Source organism: Montipora capricornis, chromosome 10 (assembly GCF_036669925.1).
Source record: "Montipora capricornis isolate CH-2021 chromosome 10, ASM3666992v2, whole genome shotgun sequence".
Classification (NCBI taxonomy): domain Eukaryota; kingdom Metazoa; phylum Cnidaria; class Anthozoa; order Scleractinia; family Acroporidae; genus Montipora; species Montipora capricornis.
Genome location: NC_090892.1, coordinates 30,839,634 through 30,859,312, shown reverse-complemented (window position 1 = coordinate 30,859,312; position 19,679 = coordinate 30,839,634). Strand labels below are relative to the sequence as shown.

General features: G+C 41.1%; 1 protein-coding gene across 2 annotated transcripts in view; it reads right to left on the bottom strand.

Annotated features, from left to right (window-relative positions):
- The window catches only part of LOC138022391 (AN1-type zinc finger protein 1-like), a 185,980-nt gene that overhangs the window by 76,999 nt on the left and 89,302 nt on the right, over nt 1-19,679 (bottom strand). For both annotated transcript variants that reach the window (XM_068869512.1, XM_068869513.1), the window contains exon 6: nt 1,499-1,525. In XM_068869512.1, the coding sequence (XP_068725613.1) occupies nt 1,499-1,525 (27 nt within the window). The remainder of the gene's footprint in view (nt 1-1,498; nt 1,526-19,679) is intronic.

Here is a 19,679-nt window from a genome sequence, read left to right as displayed (position 1 = left end):
AATAAAAGCTAATGGTTTTTTCTTTCCCGAGGTAGGGCAATCACCAATGTTCTCCCCTTGGGTTATTAGAATTTCTCCTGTTCGAAAGAAGAACAGGCATCCTTGAAAACACGAAAAGCATGACAAGAAACTCCCCCTTCTGCACAATAACTACCACGTCTCCTTTTAACTTCAGCATGACTCTTAAAGATAAATGGTTTTTTAAAACTCTCTTTTAAGAGTATTTAGCCCCAGAACGGAGTGATTTGGTTTGCTACTGCTCCCAGCAGAGATCGTCACCCCTGTTGAGGAAAGTATTTCCCAAGTTAATCAAGAGCATGTGATAAGAGCCGAAATTCATTGTACACTTCGGCATGCCAAGGGCCAAGTCGCACTAGATGGCAATTTCGGAATTTGTTCAGGACAAATCTGACTTGAAATCGGCCAGTGACAAAAAAATTGTCCGGAAAGCTACAGTCGCACTTGAGAACAAAATATGTGAACAAAACATCACACCATGCTGTGAGCCTCGCGCAATTTCCTGCGAAACCGCCTTTACTCGCTTTTTGCGATCCACAAACCGCGACACGAGGGATCTCAAAATGTTCTCGGCTGACGAAGATGTACGGCGCAAAGAAGTTTGGGATGATCCCGGCATTGAGCCGTCTTTGCTGAACTGAAAGGATTCTTGCAACGAGTCAGAACTCGTGGTAGAAGGAGATGGGCTGGGAGTTCCTCGATCGTTGAATATGTAAGGGATAGGCATCGGACAGATCCATCCTGGTGGATATTGAGGAAATTGTTGCCCCATTTCATACGGAAAATATTGGTCGCCCGCGCCTGGATTCATGTTGTTGCCAAATGAGAACGTTATCAATTTTACCACGAATCAAGACACCCTCACTATTGTTTTCCAAGATTTGTTTCAGTTTGGCCTGCTCCAGAGGTAGTCGACGGCATCTTTGAAGTTTGTCCGTCTGTGACCAAATTTTGTCCTTCCGTGGACAAACCGGTCGCACTTGGTTTTTCATTGCGATGACAGATTTTTGACATAAGTAAACAGTTTTGTCCTCTAGTGCGACTTGGCCCCAGGCCACCATGTAAAACACCAGCAAACTGAAGATGTTTTCTAGGCCTCACATCTCTTAAGAATAACCCTGACAGGCTCATTCGGTCTCCTCACAATTACAAGGGCAACTGAGTTGAGTATCATGTACGTCTGATGCAAACGTTTCTCTAGTACAAAACAGCAAAAAAATAGTGTTTAACCATCAACCTGTACAAATCGTACTGTATACATCTTCTAAAGTATAATTTGCTACAGTGGTCAATAAATTATTATTGCACTGTACATGTATGTATTATTAATCCTCCCTGTTTGCATCTTTTAAAAGCAACATCAACAATAATTTATGCCATGTATTATACTGCATTTACTGGTTCATCTGCAATTCACTGTAGATTTCCCAGATCTGATGCACTGCAGCATGGAAACTATTTGATAACAACAATGCAGTACCTTGCTTTTCCTTGCCAACATCTTTGCCTGTAACAATAACAAAAATTAGTATGTATGAGCTAGTCTGCTGTTTTCTTTGTTGTGGAAATACCAGTGTTGATTACAATGGGTATTGCATGTAGTGTATAGATCGTTTTCACTGTCACGCAATAAAAAAATAAATCGAAAACTATCCAGTGGAAAAAGTCAAGAATTCGTGATGTTGTAGAAGATAAATGAAGAAGACACTTCTCCAAGTTTTAGGCCCGTGCGTTTCCCCAAACTTCAGTTATTCGTCGAAATGTTTCGCAGAAATTTACAAAGCCCAGTATGAAAACGCCATATTGGTGCACATCTGTGGTGCACCAATATGGCGGCCGGAAAATTGTGTCAACATCTGTTACTTACTTTGGCTATCTAGGCGAGTGATCATCTGTACTGAACAGACAGCTATTTACTTAAGCACTTTTCCTAATGCTTTAAATTCTAAAAAGGCTCAAAACCATGAGATAAATATATATTTCTCAATAAACTTGATCGTCGCCTCGTGTCACGCACCGCTATAACTCAGAAATTCAAAATGCTCTGGTTTTCAAACGAAGCACGCTATTGAGCTTTAAAATTGCAAATGGATACAAATTTACCGCCTCTTATGCCTGATGAGGATAAAAACTTTCGTGGCTCTTTAGTTTTGGATTTTAGAAAATGATGACGTCACGTGAAAACGATCTATTGCCCATTGGCGCATGCGCGCAAGAGGTTTTCCACCAATAAACTGTTGAGTTAATGTGTGTTGGTTTAATCCGAGTGTTTACTGGTTAAATCCGAACCATCCGGGCGGGATACAACAACTGGCGACGAGGATGAACACTGATCGAATGATCTGTATTGTAGTTTGAGAATGGCTGCCGCAATTACCACTGATTTAGGTGGAATATCTAACCTTGACATTCAAGGGGATCCTACAACTGTTGGAGCATGATGGAAGAAATGGAAGCGATCATTCGAATTATTCGTCGTTGGAAAAGGAGTGAAAAACGCAACACAAAAGAATGCTCCTCTTATTCACTGTGGAGGACCACAAATGCAAGATGTTTACTACACGTTTCCGGAAGCTCGAGAACCTGGCGATGGTGAAACCATTTACACAGTAGCGATGGAACAACTCGATCAATACTTCAAGCCCCAAGTCAATGTCCCCTACCAGAGACACCTATTTCAGACTATGGCTCAGTTATCTACTGAAAGTGTCGATCAGTTTATCACAAGGCTCCATGAACGGGAACGAATACTGCGAATTTGGCGATGCGAAGGATGAAAATATTGGTGATCAGGTTGTCGAAAAATGTATGTCTGTTCGTCTGCAAAGGAAACTCCTGGAGAAAGGAGGAGAACTGACCTTAGAACAGCTACAAAATACTGCAAGATCTATGGAAGCTAGCGACAAGCAAGCAGGAGCTTTTCAGAACCCAAACGACAAGGAAGCATTGAAAGAAGGATTAAATTCCGTCCAGGAGAAAACTGAAGGGAAGAGATGCTACAGATGTGACGCGACAGGACACACTCTGGATGACAAGCGATGTCCCGCCAGGGACAAAGAATGCCAGAAATGCCACTAGGTAGGCCATTTTGCAAAGTGCTGTAAAACTAAAAAGGCGAAAGATCCAAATGGTAATAAGCCTAGTCAAAAGAAGCCAAGAGGCAAAAAGAGAGCTTATTTTTCATACTCGTGATTGGAGTTTAGTCCAAAAGCAGAGTTTTCTCAACAATTTTGTCCAAGATTGTATTTGGTATAAACTATCAAATATCTGTCTATGTGAGAGTGTGAACACTCTCATATGTTTATAGTATGTAAAACTCGTCTTCTCATAGCTGATACACAGTAAGTTGTCGAGGATTACTTGTCATACAATAACATTGCATGAAACAAACATTGTTACAGCAGTGCATTATTAGTCATGTACGTGAATTGTTTACATAAGATAGGGTTCTGTTAACTTTACTTTACTGCACTGCAAATTGCTGTTCTTTTACATCGTGGAATTCATACATTAGTACGATTAAGAAGTAAGAGACCTACTGAGTCCTATAACGAGGACAATATGAAGGAGTTATATCAAAACCAGTCGGTCTTGCCCTAGCTGTGTTTGCCCACTTTGGTTTACACTGATCAACATGTATATACAGATATGAAATTATCCCAGATATATTTCTGTAAGATTACACACAATAAGGAAATTGCACGGTTAACAACGGTTAATTTTGTGTGTTCTTTAACTGACACAGATTTACGGCGAAGGAATGAGAAATTTTGGTCGGTTAACGTGATTTGAACAGATTTGAAATATTTTTCATGACCAGTCTGTTTTTAGCCAGCTGATGTGTTAACCGTTGAAATGCGTCACTTTTTGTAAGAAATGTAGAAATCTCATTGATTTTGTGCATAGTTTATACTCATTAGCAACACCTTGAGAAAACAGTAGGGGAAATAAATATAATGCCTTGCAGTTATACTTAAAATTCGTGACAATTCGTATTCGAAGACGCACGGTTTACAAACAGGAAGTGGGTTTCTTGTAACCGGAAGTAATTTTCTCTATTACTATTTTGCTCCTGTTATACCACATTCTTATTTGCTTTCCCAAAACGTTTAGAGAACTGTTCTCTGACATATTTTTCAAAGAAGGGTCCATATAGTTTATCGTATGGGTCACATCTGATCACACCTTTGTTGTGGCTTTTACCAACGAACAGCGTGACAACTTCCCTTTTAAGGCCTTGGACACCTTTCTTGATCCTAAAGATTGTTACTAATGAAACTCCTACTTCCTCAGCAACATCTTTAGCTTTGTCGTTATGATCTTGCACTGTAATAAAATATACGCTCCTAAAGCGTCGTCAACATGACTATTATGTACCATTTCCAGTTGTTTTGATAATGAACCTCAATGATGACGTAACATTGTTTTTCTTTATTAGGGTTAATTAACTCTAATTGTCAATCGAATACCATGACGACATGCCTACATGCCTACATGATATATTCTCGTTTTTGTACTTACAGAACTCATACATACACGCGTTTTGTGTTCTTGGGCAAAATGATCCCCAGACAATCTTGGACAAAAAGGGTTGAGAATATTAAAAACAGGGGTTATTTTGCGCACTACGTCCTCAATATCGCACATTATTACCGATCCCCCTCCCCCCTACAACCAATGTTGGTAAGCCCAGGTTCGACATGCTTTGTTTCGTCTAGCAACATTGATCGGGGGGGGGGGGGGGGGGGGGGGTGGCTGCAAAAAGAGAGCTTATTTTTCATACTCGTGATCGGAGTTTAGTCCAAAAGCAGAGTTTTCTCAACAATTTTGTCCAAGATTGTAGCTGTAATGTGATTGACAGCAAGTTGTGGGAAGAGGTAAAGCAGAATAAAGTGAAGTGTGTGTCTATGAAATCCAATAAGAAACTGTACCCATACAGAAGTGCTGAACCATTGAAAACAGCTGGTTGTTTTGTTGCAACAGTAACTGTACGAAATGTTACTGTAGAAGCAGAGTTTATCGTTATCGAAGGAAAAGGCTAAGCATTACTAGGAAGAGAGACAGCTACACAACTGAATGTCTTGTGCCTTGGAGAGGAGGTTAAAGCTAATGTTTTGAAAGAGGAAGATATCTTTGACAAGTACAAATCATGTTTGAGGGGCTGGGAAAATTGAAGGATTTTCAGCTGGATATTCCCATCGATTAGAATGTTAAGCCAGTTGCACAGGCTATGCGTCGTCAGGTTTATCCCTGATCTCGCGACAGTATCAGAACCTCTCAGGAGACTCACAAGAAAAGATGGTCATTTCTCCTGGGGAAAAGAAAAAGAAGTAGCGTTTAATGAGCTACAGAAGAGGTTGGCCAAAACAGAAACCTTGGGTTACTTTGACAGTGCCGCAAAAACCCGTGTCATAACTGACGCCAGCCCAGTTGGCCTTGGTGCTATCCTAGTGCAAGAACAAAATGGTGAAGAAAGAGTGATTTGCTATGCCAGCAGGAGCTTGGCCGATGTGGAGAAACGTTATTCACAGACCGAGAAAGAGGCTCTGGGGATGGTGTGGGCATGTGAAAGGCTACACATGTACTTGTATGGAACTGATTTTGAAATCTTGACAGATCGCAAGCCCCTAAAGTTTATCTACTCAAAGAAGTCACAACCCAGTGCGAGAGTCAATCGTTGGGTGTTGAGACTCCAACCCTATCGTCTTACTGTCAGACACATACCTGGGAAAGAAAACATTGCAGATTCCCTGTATCGTCTTACAAGAAACAAAGCAAGTACAGACCTTAGTTCTGAGGCAGAAGAGTATGTCAGATTCGTTGCGGAAAATTTAATTCCTCAAGCCCTGTCTACCCGAGAGATCGAGCGTGCCTCAGATGCAGATAAGGAACTGTCGAACGTAAGAAAATGTGTGGCACAAACTTGAGAACAAGCGATACCTGCTCGTCAGAAATGAACTCTCCATTATAGGAAAATTAGTACTGCGAGGAACATGGATCATCATCCCTTCTAGTTTACGTGATCACGTTCTGCATCTTGCACACGAGGGTCATCCAGGAATAGTGTCCATGAAGCGCAGACTTCGCACTAAAGTCTCGTGGCCAGGGTGTGACAAAGATGCAGAGGTGTTTTGTAAGACCTGTCATCCCTGCCAGATGGTCAGTATGCCTAAGCCAACAGGAACTGCCCTCAGGTCCATGGCAACACATTTCAGCAGACCTTATGACGCCATCTCTGCCGTAAGCAGACCATCTCCTTGTAGTTGTTGACTACTACAGTTGCTATATGGAAGTAGAAGTCTTGAGGTCTACAACTGCCGACAAGGTCATTGCAAGTCTGAGGAAGATATCCCTTACCCATGGACTGCCCGTTAGTATCACCACTCACAATGGACCGCAGTTCATAAGTGAAGAATTCTGTAAATTTGTTGAAGAAGAATGCATTGGACACAGCTCCCGTACGAACAGCGCAACGCTCTTGCAGCGCTGCGCAACTTCATTGCATTGCGCACAGTGCTTGTGCGTCCTTTATGCTACATTCATGCGTTGACCAAGCTTCAGAAGCAGAATATCAAGCGCTGCAGAAAGGTTGCAATGCATAACAACGAAAAAGCAATGGTAAAGCAGCGCTGTATATCCTTGCTTAAAAGCTGCAACCGAAAATATTCTCGAGGAAAAGTTTGGAATGTTTAAGAGCGAGAAAGCAATGCTCACGCAGCGCTGTAAATTGTTGCTCAAATGCTTCGGCTGAAAGGTAATTGTATGTAAAAGTTTGCAGTGTCTAACAACGTGAAAGCAATGCTTAATAAGCAGCTTTGTGTATCTTAATTTGCCTTAACGTCAAGGCTATACATGTAACTGAAAGATACCTATAATCAACGTAACGTAATGTACGTACGTAATGTATATCCAGTCTTGAAGGTAAAAAATTCAACTCAAGTCACAAACACATTCTCAGTAAAATGTTGTATTCTGTAGAATGTGGTGATTTCAAACCTCGTACTATATGGCCACAGCTTATGTATAAGTCCAACACGTTGATCGAACCAAAAAGGTTTATATGTCAAGGGAAATCGACGCCAGCAAAGTACACCACGATTATTTCGCATTTTCGGGACGAATGGAGCGTCAGTTTCAGCGACCCACGATAAGACTCACGATTCGTCACCATTGTGCCCATTGACCCATGGTGGGTCGCTAAGCGATCTTCCAGCAGTTTGGATAAAGAGAGTTGTGAACAAAGCTTGATGGCTCTCAAAGCAAATGTTTGCAGAGTTTGGCGGCCCTTAAATCTTTCTCAGTATACAAGAGGCTCGAATAAATAAGACGAATGGGTAGCGGAGGAATCGTCTGTGATCTACGTGGAATTTCGAAGCAATCGAAGCCTTGGGAACGAATTTATGGCCTTCCCGTTCGGCAGCTTTGTCTCGGTGCCCAACCTTGGGAAAGAAGAGGAACCAAAAACCACCTAAATCGCTCTAAATCGACCCAGAAACCGTACCAGAACCAAATAAATATAAGAATGAAGCAAGGTAACGTGTTTTTTAATTTAAGTCGTCAATAATTTTCAGAACTTTGAGGAAAACCGTTTTACCCATACAAATCCTTATATTTCTACTCTCGCTTAATAAATAAGCTTATAGTACTGTATGGATACTCATACATCGAGCTTGGGCTACCTATAGAGACACATGAAATGATCAGAGAAGTACAATGTATTAAATCAGATAGCTGTGAGAACAATATCATCTTTCGTGACGGCCTTAAAAAATCCCACTCGCATCATGATCAGTTAATGTAACAGCGCTGCAGTGAAGAAGCTCTCTGGGTAGAATATTTTTGTACGTTATACAGCTCATTATATAGCTTGCCTGTAACTCCTCCGCTATGCAAAATAAATTTAATTGATATTCTTGATACTTTTGCTTGTACCCATTTTTTGATTGATCGGCTTGTTGTTTGTAGCCATTAAATTAAAAGGCTTCTCAAGGTACCTTTTCTTAGACCAAGATGGAAAAACCCGTCACATCTCGCGAAATTCTCCCTGCAGCGTTAAAGCAACGAGAAACTATTAAAGCAGCTTTCTTGCAACACATCTGCAACGAAAGGGTTGCTAATGAATCACTGATGCAGCCACCATTCAGAAGTCCTGCAGTGCTTAGCAAACAGTCTCCTTAAGCAGCGTTGGTGAGTCACAAAAGCATCGCTGCTAAAAGGTTGTTCGTTTCAAGTGCAGCATGTGCACAGCCCCGCTGCAGCGCTTAAGTGACTTTGAGATGTCTTTGCGATGTCTTACGCGCAGTCTTTTTTCGAAACTCCCGAAGTGCTATCAATGCAGCCATCATGCAACCTTTCTGCAGATATAAGGGGAACGCTGGTTAGTCGCTAAAGCAGCACCGCGTTGAGGTCGTTCGTTTCGTATGGGAGACAAGTGACTCCATTTTGGCCTCAGGCCAACGGAGAAGTAGAAAGACAGAACTGCTCCCTACTGAAGAGGATAAAGATTGCACAAATAGAGAAGAGAAATTAGAAAGAAGAACTTGGCTCTTTCCTAATAATGTACAGAACGACTCCTCACAGCACAACTGGAGTAAGCCCTGCAGAACTCCTGTTCCGCAGAAAGTTGCGAACCCGTATAACAGGGATTGAAGAATTCCCAGTGGATGACCAAGGAGTATGTGATAGAGACAATGAAACCAATTGAAAGAGAAAGGAAAGCTGTATGCTGATGAAAAACGCTGTGCCCGCAAAAATGATGTGAAAGAAGGTGACACGGTATTGTTAAGACAGGAGCGCAAAAACAAGTTGACACCAACTTTCAGGCCGGAACCATACCGTGTACTGGACAAGTCAGGCAACAGTGTAGTGGTGGAATCACCTGATGGTGTCCAGTATAAGAGAAATTCTACCCACGTAAAGAAATTCCTTGAGCGGAGTAATGCGCCTGAATGCGAGACGTCTTTATCACCTCCTATCTCGAACAGTTCTACTGAACATCAAGCACAGCCAAGTGTAAATGAAAGTGATGAACATTCGGGAGAAACTCATACACAGACGGTGGTCGGGAATGCGGGAGAACCCGACTCTATCAAGGACACTGCATGCAGACCTATCAGGTCTAGAACATTACCAGCACGGTTTAAGGACTTTGTTATGTCTTAGCAACAGAATTTTCATCAGACAACCACAATTGGGAAGTGAATAATGCTATGCCTTAAGGATAAGCTCAGCGAGGACTATGAACATTTCACTCTCTTGCTCTTGTTCCAGTTATTGTTTTAAGAAAGATTGTTGTTACCTAGAATCGTTTTAGTTTGTAAAATTCCCCATTGTACGAGATCCATTTTCACATTAGTTTTCAGTCCAGGATCTATTTCAAACAAGGGAGGGATTGTAGTGTATTGTCCATTGGCGCATGCGTGCAAGAGGTTGCTTACGAACACGTTGTCCGCCATTAAACTGTTGAGTTAATGTGTGTTGGTTTAATCGGAGTGTTTACTGGTTAAATCCGAACCATCCGGGTGGGATACAACATTGCAATTGCAGTAAAAACTAGTAACAGTTAGTCAAGGCGCACCGAATGTCAGTCAATCATCTTGTATTTCTTTCTTCACTACTGTAGCATCAGATCAAAGGTGTAAGTGTCTATAGTATTGCAAAAACCTCTTCCTAGATAATGATAAGGCTCACATTAAATTTAATCGCACCTCTTCACGCATGAGCACCCTATGGCAGCACTTGCATTAGCGCATAATATTCGACCTTTTTGGCTTTTTCCTAGTTTGACTTTCCTTTCCGTCTATAAGTTTTAAAGTTCTTTAAAGTTCGAAAAAGACCCTGAGCTACACTCCATCAATTTGGCAGCTTTTGCAGGTACCGGAGCACGAATTACGTAAAACAAAAGAAACAAAACACAGAAACAAAACAACTCCAAATAAAGACTAATCCCAAGCGACCAAAAACACAATGCTTTCCGGTACCTGCAGAAAGACCCATCAATTTTGAAATCAATTTCACTGTCAACAAATGGTGGACCACTCTTGCGTAACGTAAGACGAACATCATGACCACTGTCGCCGAAAACAGTGTCAGAGTACAGTCTAATCCAAACCATTCGCCATCCAGGGAAGATGGATACTTCGAAAATTTGCATATTGAAGATCAACTATCCATCATCCCAGCTGACGTTCCTTGGATGTCACCGAAATTAAAGTCAAATTTTCACTCGTTCAAATCTTACAGGAACACAGTCAACCGCAAGAGGAAATCTTGAAAAGGCAAATATTATGAGTCCAAAATTCTAAAGCTAAAAGGCGAACACCCCAAAGGCGAACACCCCAAAGGCTGGTGGAAAGAGGTTAAGCGAATTAGCGGTATGAGTACTCGCACAGGAAACTTACTCAGTAAGATTAAGGCGGATGAGGTCCAAGGTCTGCCAGCCATCGACATTGCAAATGTTATAAACAAGGCCTTCTTGGAACCCTTAGAGGATTACAGACTTGCCACCCCACTACCACCTTTACCACTGGAAAACAACTCAACGTTTCCAGTGGTATCGGAAGAAAGAATCTTCAAACTACTTTCACAATTCAATCCACCAAAGGCCTCTGGTCCACATGGCATCTCGAACTGGATCTTAAAGGAACATGCAGACCTTCTTGCCTTACCTGTTACCACCATCATCAACAAGTCGTTCCAAGAACAACAATTACCTAAGATATGGAAATGCGCTGATGTTACGCCACTCCCCAACAAAAAACCTGTAGAAGACCTTAAGAAAGATCTGCGCCCCATCTCACTAACACCTTGTCTGTCCAAAGTTGCCGAGGAAATTATCGTGTGTGACTTTGTAAACCAGCTGCTTTGAAAGTTCTTGATACTAACCAGTATGAAGCAGTACCTAAATTCTACAAGTACTGCCTTACTGAGTATAATACACAATTGGGCCACAAGCACTGATGGAAATGGAGCTACTGTCAGGGCAATTCTTTGGACTATCGAAAAGTCTTTGACCTTATAGATCACAGTCTTCTCGTCAGCAAACTCTGCAATTTAGAGATCCCCAAAAGTATCATCAATTGGATCATTAACGTTCTTAGCAACCGCTTGCAAAGAACAAAGCTGGCCGAAAACTGCTACTCTGAGTAGGGGCTCTGTTCCATCGGGAGTTCCCCAAGGAACAAAATTAGGGCCGTAGGTTATTTGTTATGATGATCAATGATCTTGTTCTCTGCGGTGACAGTATATGGAAGTTTGTGGAGGACACAACAATATCAGAAGTCATCTTTAAAGGCGAAACAAGTAGTGCTCAATTTATCGCGGATCAAGTAGAAAATTGGTCTCACTCAAATAGATTTCAACTTAACTCTGACAAATGTAAAGAGCTACGAATATCTTTTGCCAAACAGGAACCAGTTTTGGATCCAATTAAAGTTGGAGGCAAAGACCTAGAAGTTGTGAACAGTGCAAAGTTATTAGGCATTACTATTTCAAGTGATCTATCCTGGAACCACCACATTGAAGAGGTCATTAAAAAAGCTTCGAAGAGACTGTACTTTTTAATCCAGCTAAAAAGAGCCAAAGTACCTTGTAACGAACTGAGCCTGTTTTATACCACTTGTATACGATCTGTGCTTGATTAGGCCCTTCCTGTATTTCGTGACTCTTTAAGTACATTAAAATTGAATTGAAACGTATTCAGAAAAGGCCGCTTTCAATACTCTGTCCAAGCCTTAACTATAATGAAGCACTTACACGGAACTAAACTCTCTCCGAGAACACCATTTTTAATTAGCTCTCCTAACATTGTGAATTTTTCACTTAATTTTTATATGAATTTACATATTGTAAATTATTTAAATACGCAATTCAACTTTTGGTTGCGAAGTATTTTATAACCTACCTAACCACCTACCTACCTATCTATCTGCTCATTATCTATCTGCATGTAGTTTTTGTTATTTCTGAAGCACTCAATTCCCTAACCTTCTCTCTTCCATAAACTTTTTGCTGTTTTCTCTCACCTACACTTCTTTTAAAGACATTTGAACAAAGATCTTGTCCTAAAGAGAGAACCCTTTACTGTTTGAATGAGCAAATTTTGCCTAACAGACTGAAGATTTAACTTTTTTCAGAGCTTGCGATAAATATGCAAAAATCCGCGGATAAGCCGCACCTTTTTTCCAAAAATCGTTGCTTGAAATCGAGGGTATGGTTTATCTGTGGGAACATTTGAAAAAAGTGTCGTGATTTTCAACGCCAATTTTCATTAACTGACACTTTTAACAGGAAAACGTCATGAAAATGTCACGCTGTACGGAATTCCCATTCAATTCGGTAACCGGTCATTTCGCCTACTGTCTGTTTGTAGTGTTTGTATGAACATCCGGGATCTCTCCAGCACAGGAACCCGGTGACCGTGTGGGCATAGGATGAGTGATTGTGTAGGAACAGTGTGAACTAGGAGAATGTTTAGATTATTGTTTCGGTTAGCTTCTTTGTGATCTATAAGAACATTACATTGGCAACGAGGATGGCCAACAAAGGTTTATTGCCTATGGATTTGTTGGGATCTGCTTCGCAAGTGGCGGAAAAGTGGCATAAATGGAAGTGTGCCTTCGAGTACTATGCTGAGGGCAAAGATTTGCAAGACCCTCAGGTCCCATCCCTGAGACAGGTGACAATGCTTTTAAAATAGTGATTCGAAAACTAGCTTCCTATTTTCACGTGGAGGAAAACATCCCATACGAGCGCCACATTTCTCGACAGTTGGCACCAAAGGAAGAGGAGACGGCTGACCAGTTTATGGTTCGACTGAGAAAACAGGCACATGCATGGGAAGCAGCCGGTCGACACGCATCAAACATGACAACAAGCCCTCCACTGGCCGACAGAAACAGTATCAATGTGGTTAAGGAGCGGCAGCAAATGACAAATGCTGAGAGGAGAAAGTGCTACAATTGTGGAAGAGAAGGGCACCTGGCAAGAGATAGGTACTGCCTTGCAAAAGGAAAGAAGTGTGCAAAGTGTGAAAGTTATGGACATTTTGCTCTGTGTTGTCGTGGTGAGAGGGATAGTGATGTGGTTAGGGGAAAAGCGAGCAAGCAAGAAAGGATTCCTGGTGGATGACCATGTCACGTAGCTAATTTTGTGGGGAATCAAGAGGCATCGGGGAGTGATGAGGATTGTGCATTTTTGTGGTGACTGAGACGAAAGAAGAAATATGCCATACAATTAGCTGTGATAAGCCCGTGATTGAGATTATTTTGTCTTGATGGCATTAGTACAAAGGCGCTTATTGATTTTGGCTCTGTAAGTAATCTCATGGGGATGAGTAAATACGAAGAGCTCAAAGCACAAGGTCTTGATGTGAAATTAGAGAACTGCCAGAAACGTTTGTATGCATATGGTGGGAAGGAGTTGAACGTGGTTGGTCAAATTCAAGTGGAGCTGTCAGTTGGAACCAAGAAGATAAACTCACAATTCGTGGTCACCACGAGTGGAAGGTGTCTACTGGGTCATACAACGTCCAGGGATCTTGGTCTACTTCACATTGGCCTGAGCGCCAGCAGTGAACCAGCTGAGTGTAATGTTATCGGTAAGGACTTGGCTTCAGCCCTTCAGAAAAAGTATCCAAAGGTCTTCAGTGGAATTGGCAAGCTAAAAGAGTACAGGCTAAAGCTACAAGTGGATCCGGAGGTAACGCCACTAGCCCAGAAGCCAAGCCATGTCCCCTTTGCCTTGCGTGAGAAGGTGACAGCCAAAGTGGAGGACCTGATTGCCAAAGATATAGTGGAACGGGTGGATGGGCCGACATCCTGGGTAAGTCCTGTGGTGGTAGCACCAAAGGCAGAGGGAGATATCAGGTTATGTGTGGACATGAGGAAAGCAAATCAGGCTATTATCCGCAAGAGGATGCCAATGCCGGCCGTTGATGAAGTGGTAGAAAACCTCAATGACAGCGCAGTGTTCTCAAAACTGGATCTCCGTCTGGGATTTCGTTAGATTGACGAAGAGTCACGAGACATTACGACATTTGCTACCCATGAGGGATTGTTTCGGTATAAGAGACTGAGCTTTGAAGTGAACTCTGCTCCTGAAAAGCATCAGCAGATAATAAGACAAGTGGTCTCAGACATCGATGGGGTTCAGAATATTGCTGATGATTCGATAGTGCATGGCAAGAGTATTGAAGAGCATGATCAAAGTCTCCACAAAGTCCTTCAGAGATTAGAGGAAAAGAACCTCACCCTCAACCCGATAAAGTGTGAATTCTGCATAGACAAGGTGGTCTTTATGGGGCTTCTATTATCAAAATATGGCATTGGTCCAACAGAGGAGAGGGTTCGTGCTGTGCTCGAGGCGGTTCAACCTACTACGCCGACCTACTACCATTGTTTGCTCCCCTCGCCCTTTTTAAATTTATTTCGGACTAGTGGTCAAATTCATAATTATGATACCAGATCCTCAGCTCATTTTCGACCTCATACCTGGGAACTAATATCAAACAATTCACTATACTCTTTCGGGGGCCAAAGATATGGAATGCTTTGCCATTATCAGTTACGTCTTCCCTTAGTCTATCTACCTTCAAAAGAAAGCTTTTTGATTTCCTAAGTTAATGGTATGAAACGTCCTTATAGTCTTGCCACCGTATGTTAATAATAAGCCTCAATACAATGTCTTTACTAGTCTTGCAGTCCTAACACATCTCTGAGGCGACCTCTCACTATAAGCCCTGGGGTTTTCTGAGGTCTCCTCGCCACTTCTTATTTCTCTTATTATTATTATTCATTGTAAACTTATGTAAGATTGTAGTCTATTATCTTCTATTATTTTAGTCTATTATTCACTGTAACTTTCCATGAATGTGTGTGGTGAATAAATAAATAAACAAAATTAATAATAAATAACTCAGGACATTACACTGTTCGCCTACGTATAATGTCGGTTTGCCTACGTCCAATATGTCAGTTCGCCTACGATTCATATGTAAGCTTTAAAACTGTAAACTTGTGTCTTGAGAGGGGTCCTTGAGTGGCCTCTACCAAAGAAAGTGAGACATTTCATTAACATATCAATAAAGGATAAGGTATGTAAGAAATTAGCTCGTTCCCACTCTACTGGGTGGTTCAATGTCTGTATCGATGTTGCGATTTGTTCTCAATATCATGAACTTTAGGAATTAGTCTTTTTTTAGTTCGTGCACTTTCACGCAATACGCAAACGTAGCTAGATGAAAAAAAATTTAAAGCGTTGTGTAGGCTTGTCACTTGAGGTGAGATTTTTCATTAACATATCATTCAAAAGGACACGGTAGTTCATTTAACAAAGGATTGTATAAAACATTAGCATTCACCAATCATATCACTGCTATTTCGGTCCATCGGAGAAGGGGTTGACACTATAAAAGTCCTAGTATTTTGTTTCTTAAGTCACCAGTTAGTTAGAACAACATTGCTGATGATCCGATAGTGCATGGCAAGAGTATTGAAGAGCATGATCAAAGTCTCCACAAAGTCCTTCAGAGATTAGAGGGAAAGAACCTCACCCTCAACCCGATAAAGTGTGAATTCCGCATAGACAAGGTGGTCTTTATGGGGCTTCTATTATCAAAATATGGCATTGGTCCAACATAGGAGAGGGTTCGTGCTGTGCTCGAGGCGGTTCAACCTACTACGCCGACCTACTACCATTGTTTGCTCCCCTCGCCCTTTTTAAATTTATTTCGGACTAGTGGTCAAATTCATAATTATGATACCAGATCCTCAGCTCATTTTCGACCTCATACCTGGGAACTAATATCAAACAATTCACTATACTCTTTCGGGGGCCAAAGATATGGAATGCTTTGCCATTATCAGTTACGTCTTCCCTTAGTCTATCTACCTTCAAAAGAAAGCTTTTTGATTTCCTAAGTTAATGGTATGAAACGTCCTTATAGTCTTGCCACCGTATGTTAATAATAAGCCTCAATACAATGTCTTTACTAGTCTTGCAGTCCTAACACATCTCTGAGGCGACCTCTCACTATAAGCCCTGGGGTTTTCTGAGGTCTCCTCGCCACTTCTTATTTCTCTTATTATTATTATTCATTGTAAACTTATGTAAGATTGTAGTCTATTATCTTCTATTATTTTAGTCTATTATTCACTGTAACTTTCCATGAATGTGTGTGGTGAATAAATAAATAAATAAACAAAATTAATAATAAATAACTCAGGACATTACACTGTTCGCCTACGTATAATGTCGGTTCGCCTACGTCCAATATGTCAGTTCGCCTACGATTCATATGTAAGCTTTAAAACTGTAAACTTGTGTCTTGAGAGGGGTCCTTGAGTGGCCTCTACCAAAGAAAGTGAGACATTTCATTAACATATCAATAAAGGATAAGGTATGTAAGAAATTAGCTCGTTCCCACTCTACTGGGTGGTTCAATGTCTGTATCGATGTTGCGATTTGTTCTCAATATCATGAACTTTAGGAATTAGTCTTTTTTTAGTTCGTGCACTTTCACGCAATACGCAAACGTAGCTAGATGAAAAAAAATTTAAAGCGTTGTGTAGGCTTGTCACTTGAGGTGAGATTTTTCATTAACATATCATTCAAAAGGACACGGTAGTTCATTTAACAAAGGATTGTATAAAACATTAGCATTCACCAATCATATCACTGCTATTTCGGTCCATCGGAGAAGGGGTTGACACTATAAAAGTCCTAGTATTTTGTTTCTTAAGTCACCAGTTAGTTAGAACAACACTCGAAATCGAAAAATCAACGCGATAATCACCGCTATCATCCCAAGCTATAATCATCGATATTATCGAGGAATTTGACTGCATATTTTGCGCACAAATCGTCACCTCCCGCAAAGAAGCCCTACTCTGCGGCGGATGCGACAGGTGGCAACACCGTCGTTGCCACACTGGTGTTGACAGGGCCATGTATAGACAAGCAGTAAGGACCGGCCAGGACATTTCATGGACTTGCCTCTATTGTAAAGACGAGACGCCAGTGCCCATTGCTGCTAGTTCACTGATCAATACAGGTAAATGATTTTTCGTTCTCTCAATGGGGTTGATTTGGACTTTAACTTGTGGGATCCCCCAGGGGACAATACTGGGCCTTTGCTGTTTCTCTTATACATTAATGACTTACCCAATTGAAAATTAATAATACACAATTAAACAGAGTAAATTTTATCAAGTCTCTTGGTGTATTAATTGATGAAACTTTAACATGGAGTAATCATATCAATGCTATAACCAAAAAAATCTCTTCTGGTATTGGATCTATTAAACAAATAAGTCACTGTGGTCCTCCTGCAGCTCTACATAATATCTATCACAGATTAGTTCAATCGCACTTCGATTACTGTAGCGGTGCAGTCCTCTAATTAATTCTGACATGGAATTCATGTAAAACAGGCTTTAATTTAGTTTAATTTCTTTAATAGTTAGTAACATTTTAAATTATAGAAGATTAATCTGTATATGTAGTTTTTCGTAGTTAAGTTGTAGCTTTATATTACATTATAAATGCCTGATGTAGTTTACCGTGTTTTGCCGTGTTTTTACTGTGATCTGTGCTTAAAAGCAACAGGCGCGAGTACGGCATCCGCTCTGCCAGAGTTATCCTTACCCATTTCTGAGGCATCGCCCTCAGACCTTGGAACAGTGGTAGAAATGACTATGTTCTCTTCCCCGCCAAGCCCTCTATCGGGTTCAAGGAATGAGGAAGGTAAGTATTATTAGGATTTCCGAATTACCATAACGGTTCATTACAACGTGATTCCTTTGGTGCAAACTTGAGTTCTCTGAAACGCAAACTTAATTCTTTCGATATGCAAACTTGAATTCTCAAAATGAGGAAGGTAATTATTGTTAAGATATCCGAATTACTACAACGGTTTACTACAACTTGATTCTTTCGATGCAAACTTGAGTTATCTGAAACGCAAACTTAATTCTTTTGAATTCTCAAGTTTACTGTGAATAAACAATTGATTGTAAAGTCTGAGAAAATATGTTTGTCTTGTAAATATATATATTTTTTCTTTTTTTTTTCCCTTTTCCAGAGCCATGTCCTATTGTTGAATCTTCGATCGAAGAGCCAGTCCTGGGAGATGTCATGTTGGAGAACCCAAACAATCACCACATAACGTTCCTGCTTGTGGAAGAGGGAAGCAAGCATCACAAAACCAATCTAGTGGACAGCCTAGGGTACAGCTACAACGTCAGATGCAAAGGGTCTTACGCCACCTATTGGCAGTGTGTGGTCCGTCCCAGAGGAAATGCGTGCAAGGCAACGGTGATACAGCGGGACGGGAATTTCCATTCCGGAGAAAATGCTCATAATCATCCAGCAGAAGTAGGGGCAATGACAGCTGCCAAGATCGTAAATTTGGCTCTGGAGGATAAGTTCAAGCCGGCTTCGGCAATATTACAAATTACACCTTACAGACTCACAAGTGAACGTAGCTAATATTTCAGGGGTTGAATAATCGAATAATTGTACCGCGGTTATCCACTATTCTTTCTTTCAATTATTCATAATTCCTATTATTCAATTTTTTTTTAATCCCACTATTCATCGTTCATCATTTCACTGTATTGCCCGCTTCAACTTGTTTCTGTTGCCTCACGACGATTAACTAAGAGATATAAGAAACATCTTGACTTTCCTTTTCTTTTTTTTCAGGTCTTGTTAAATGAGCTGAACGACGAACACTGTCCAGCACTCCCTAAGCCAGAACATATGGCGAGAGCTGCAAACCACCTGCGGCAGACACTTCGCCCAGAGGATCCTAAGGACCTCGACTTCCAACTAATGGAGGACTGCATACCGGAAGGATTCTTTCAGGCAAATGTTTACGTGAAGGAAAGAAGACATCTCATCTTCGCTACAGTTGAACAACTGATGACCGTCGCCAAGGCCAAGTCTTGGTACAGTATATTGATGGTACATTTAAATTAGTAGGGAAACCATTCCAGCAGCTGGTAACGATCAATGCTTTTGTTCGATCAGGTGACCACATGAAACAAGTTCCACTGTTGTTCGTCCTCATGTCCGGGAAAAGTACGAAAGACTACAAAAAGGTAGTTATCTATTTAGTTTTTATGTATCCTAAAGCATAGTATAGGAACATTGATCATTTCTTTCTCTTTTTCCTCTATTAGGTAATGAAGAAAGTTTTGCACCTGCTGCCAATTCAACCCGCTGTCCAGCAGGTCACCCTCGACTTCGAGAAGGCTATCTGGAAGGCGCTAAGATCAGTCTTACCAACAGTGAAGCTTCAAGGTTTCATATTTCACTGGACTCAGGCCCTGCGGAGGAAGGTTAGTTCATATCAAAGCATCATGTTACCATAAACGTCCACTTATAAGCCGCATCCGTAGATAAGCCGCACCCCAAATTTAGAAGCGCAGATTTTGGAGAAAAATGTAATACAATAAAGTTTGAAGTTCCAATAACTTTCTATTGCTATAAACCAACAAGAACAAACAATCAACGTTTCACTATAAAGTTGAAATTCCTTCGATTGAAACAAAACGAACGAGTGCTTAGTAGCCAAGCTTTAAATGTGGGGACGAGTCTGGGCCAGGGCCTCGGTATCATGACCACGTCAAAAAAGATGTTTGGAAACCCGCAATAGGCGA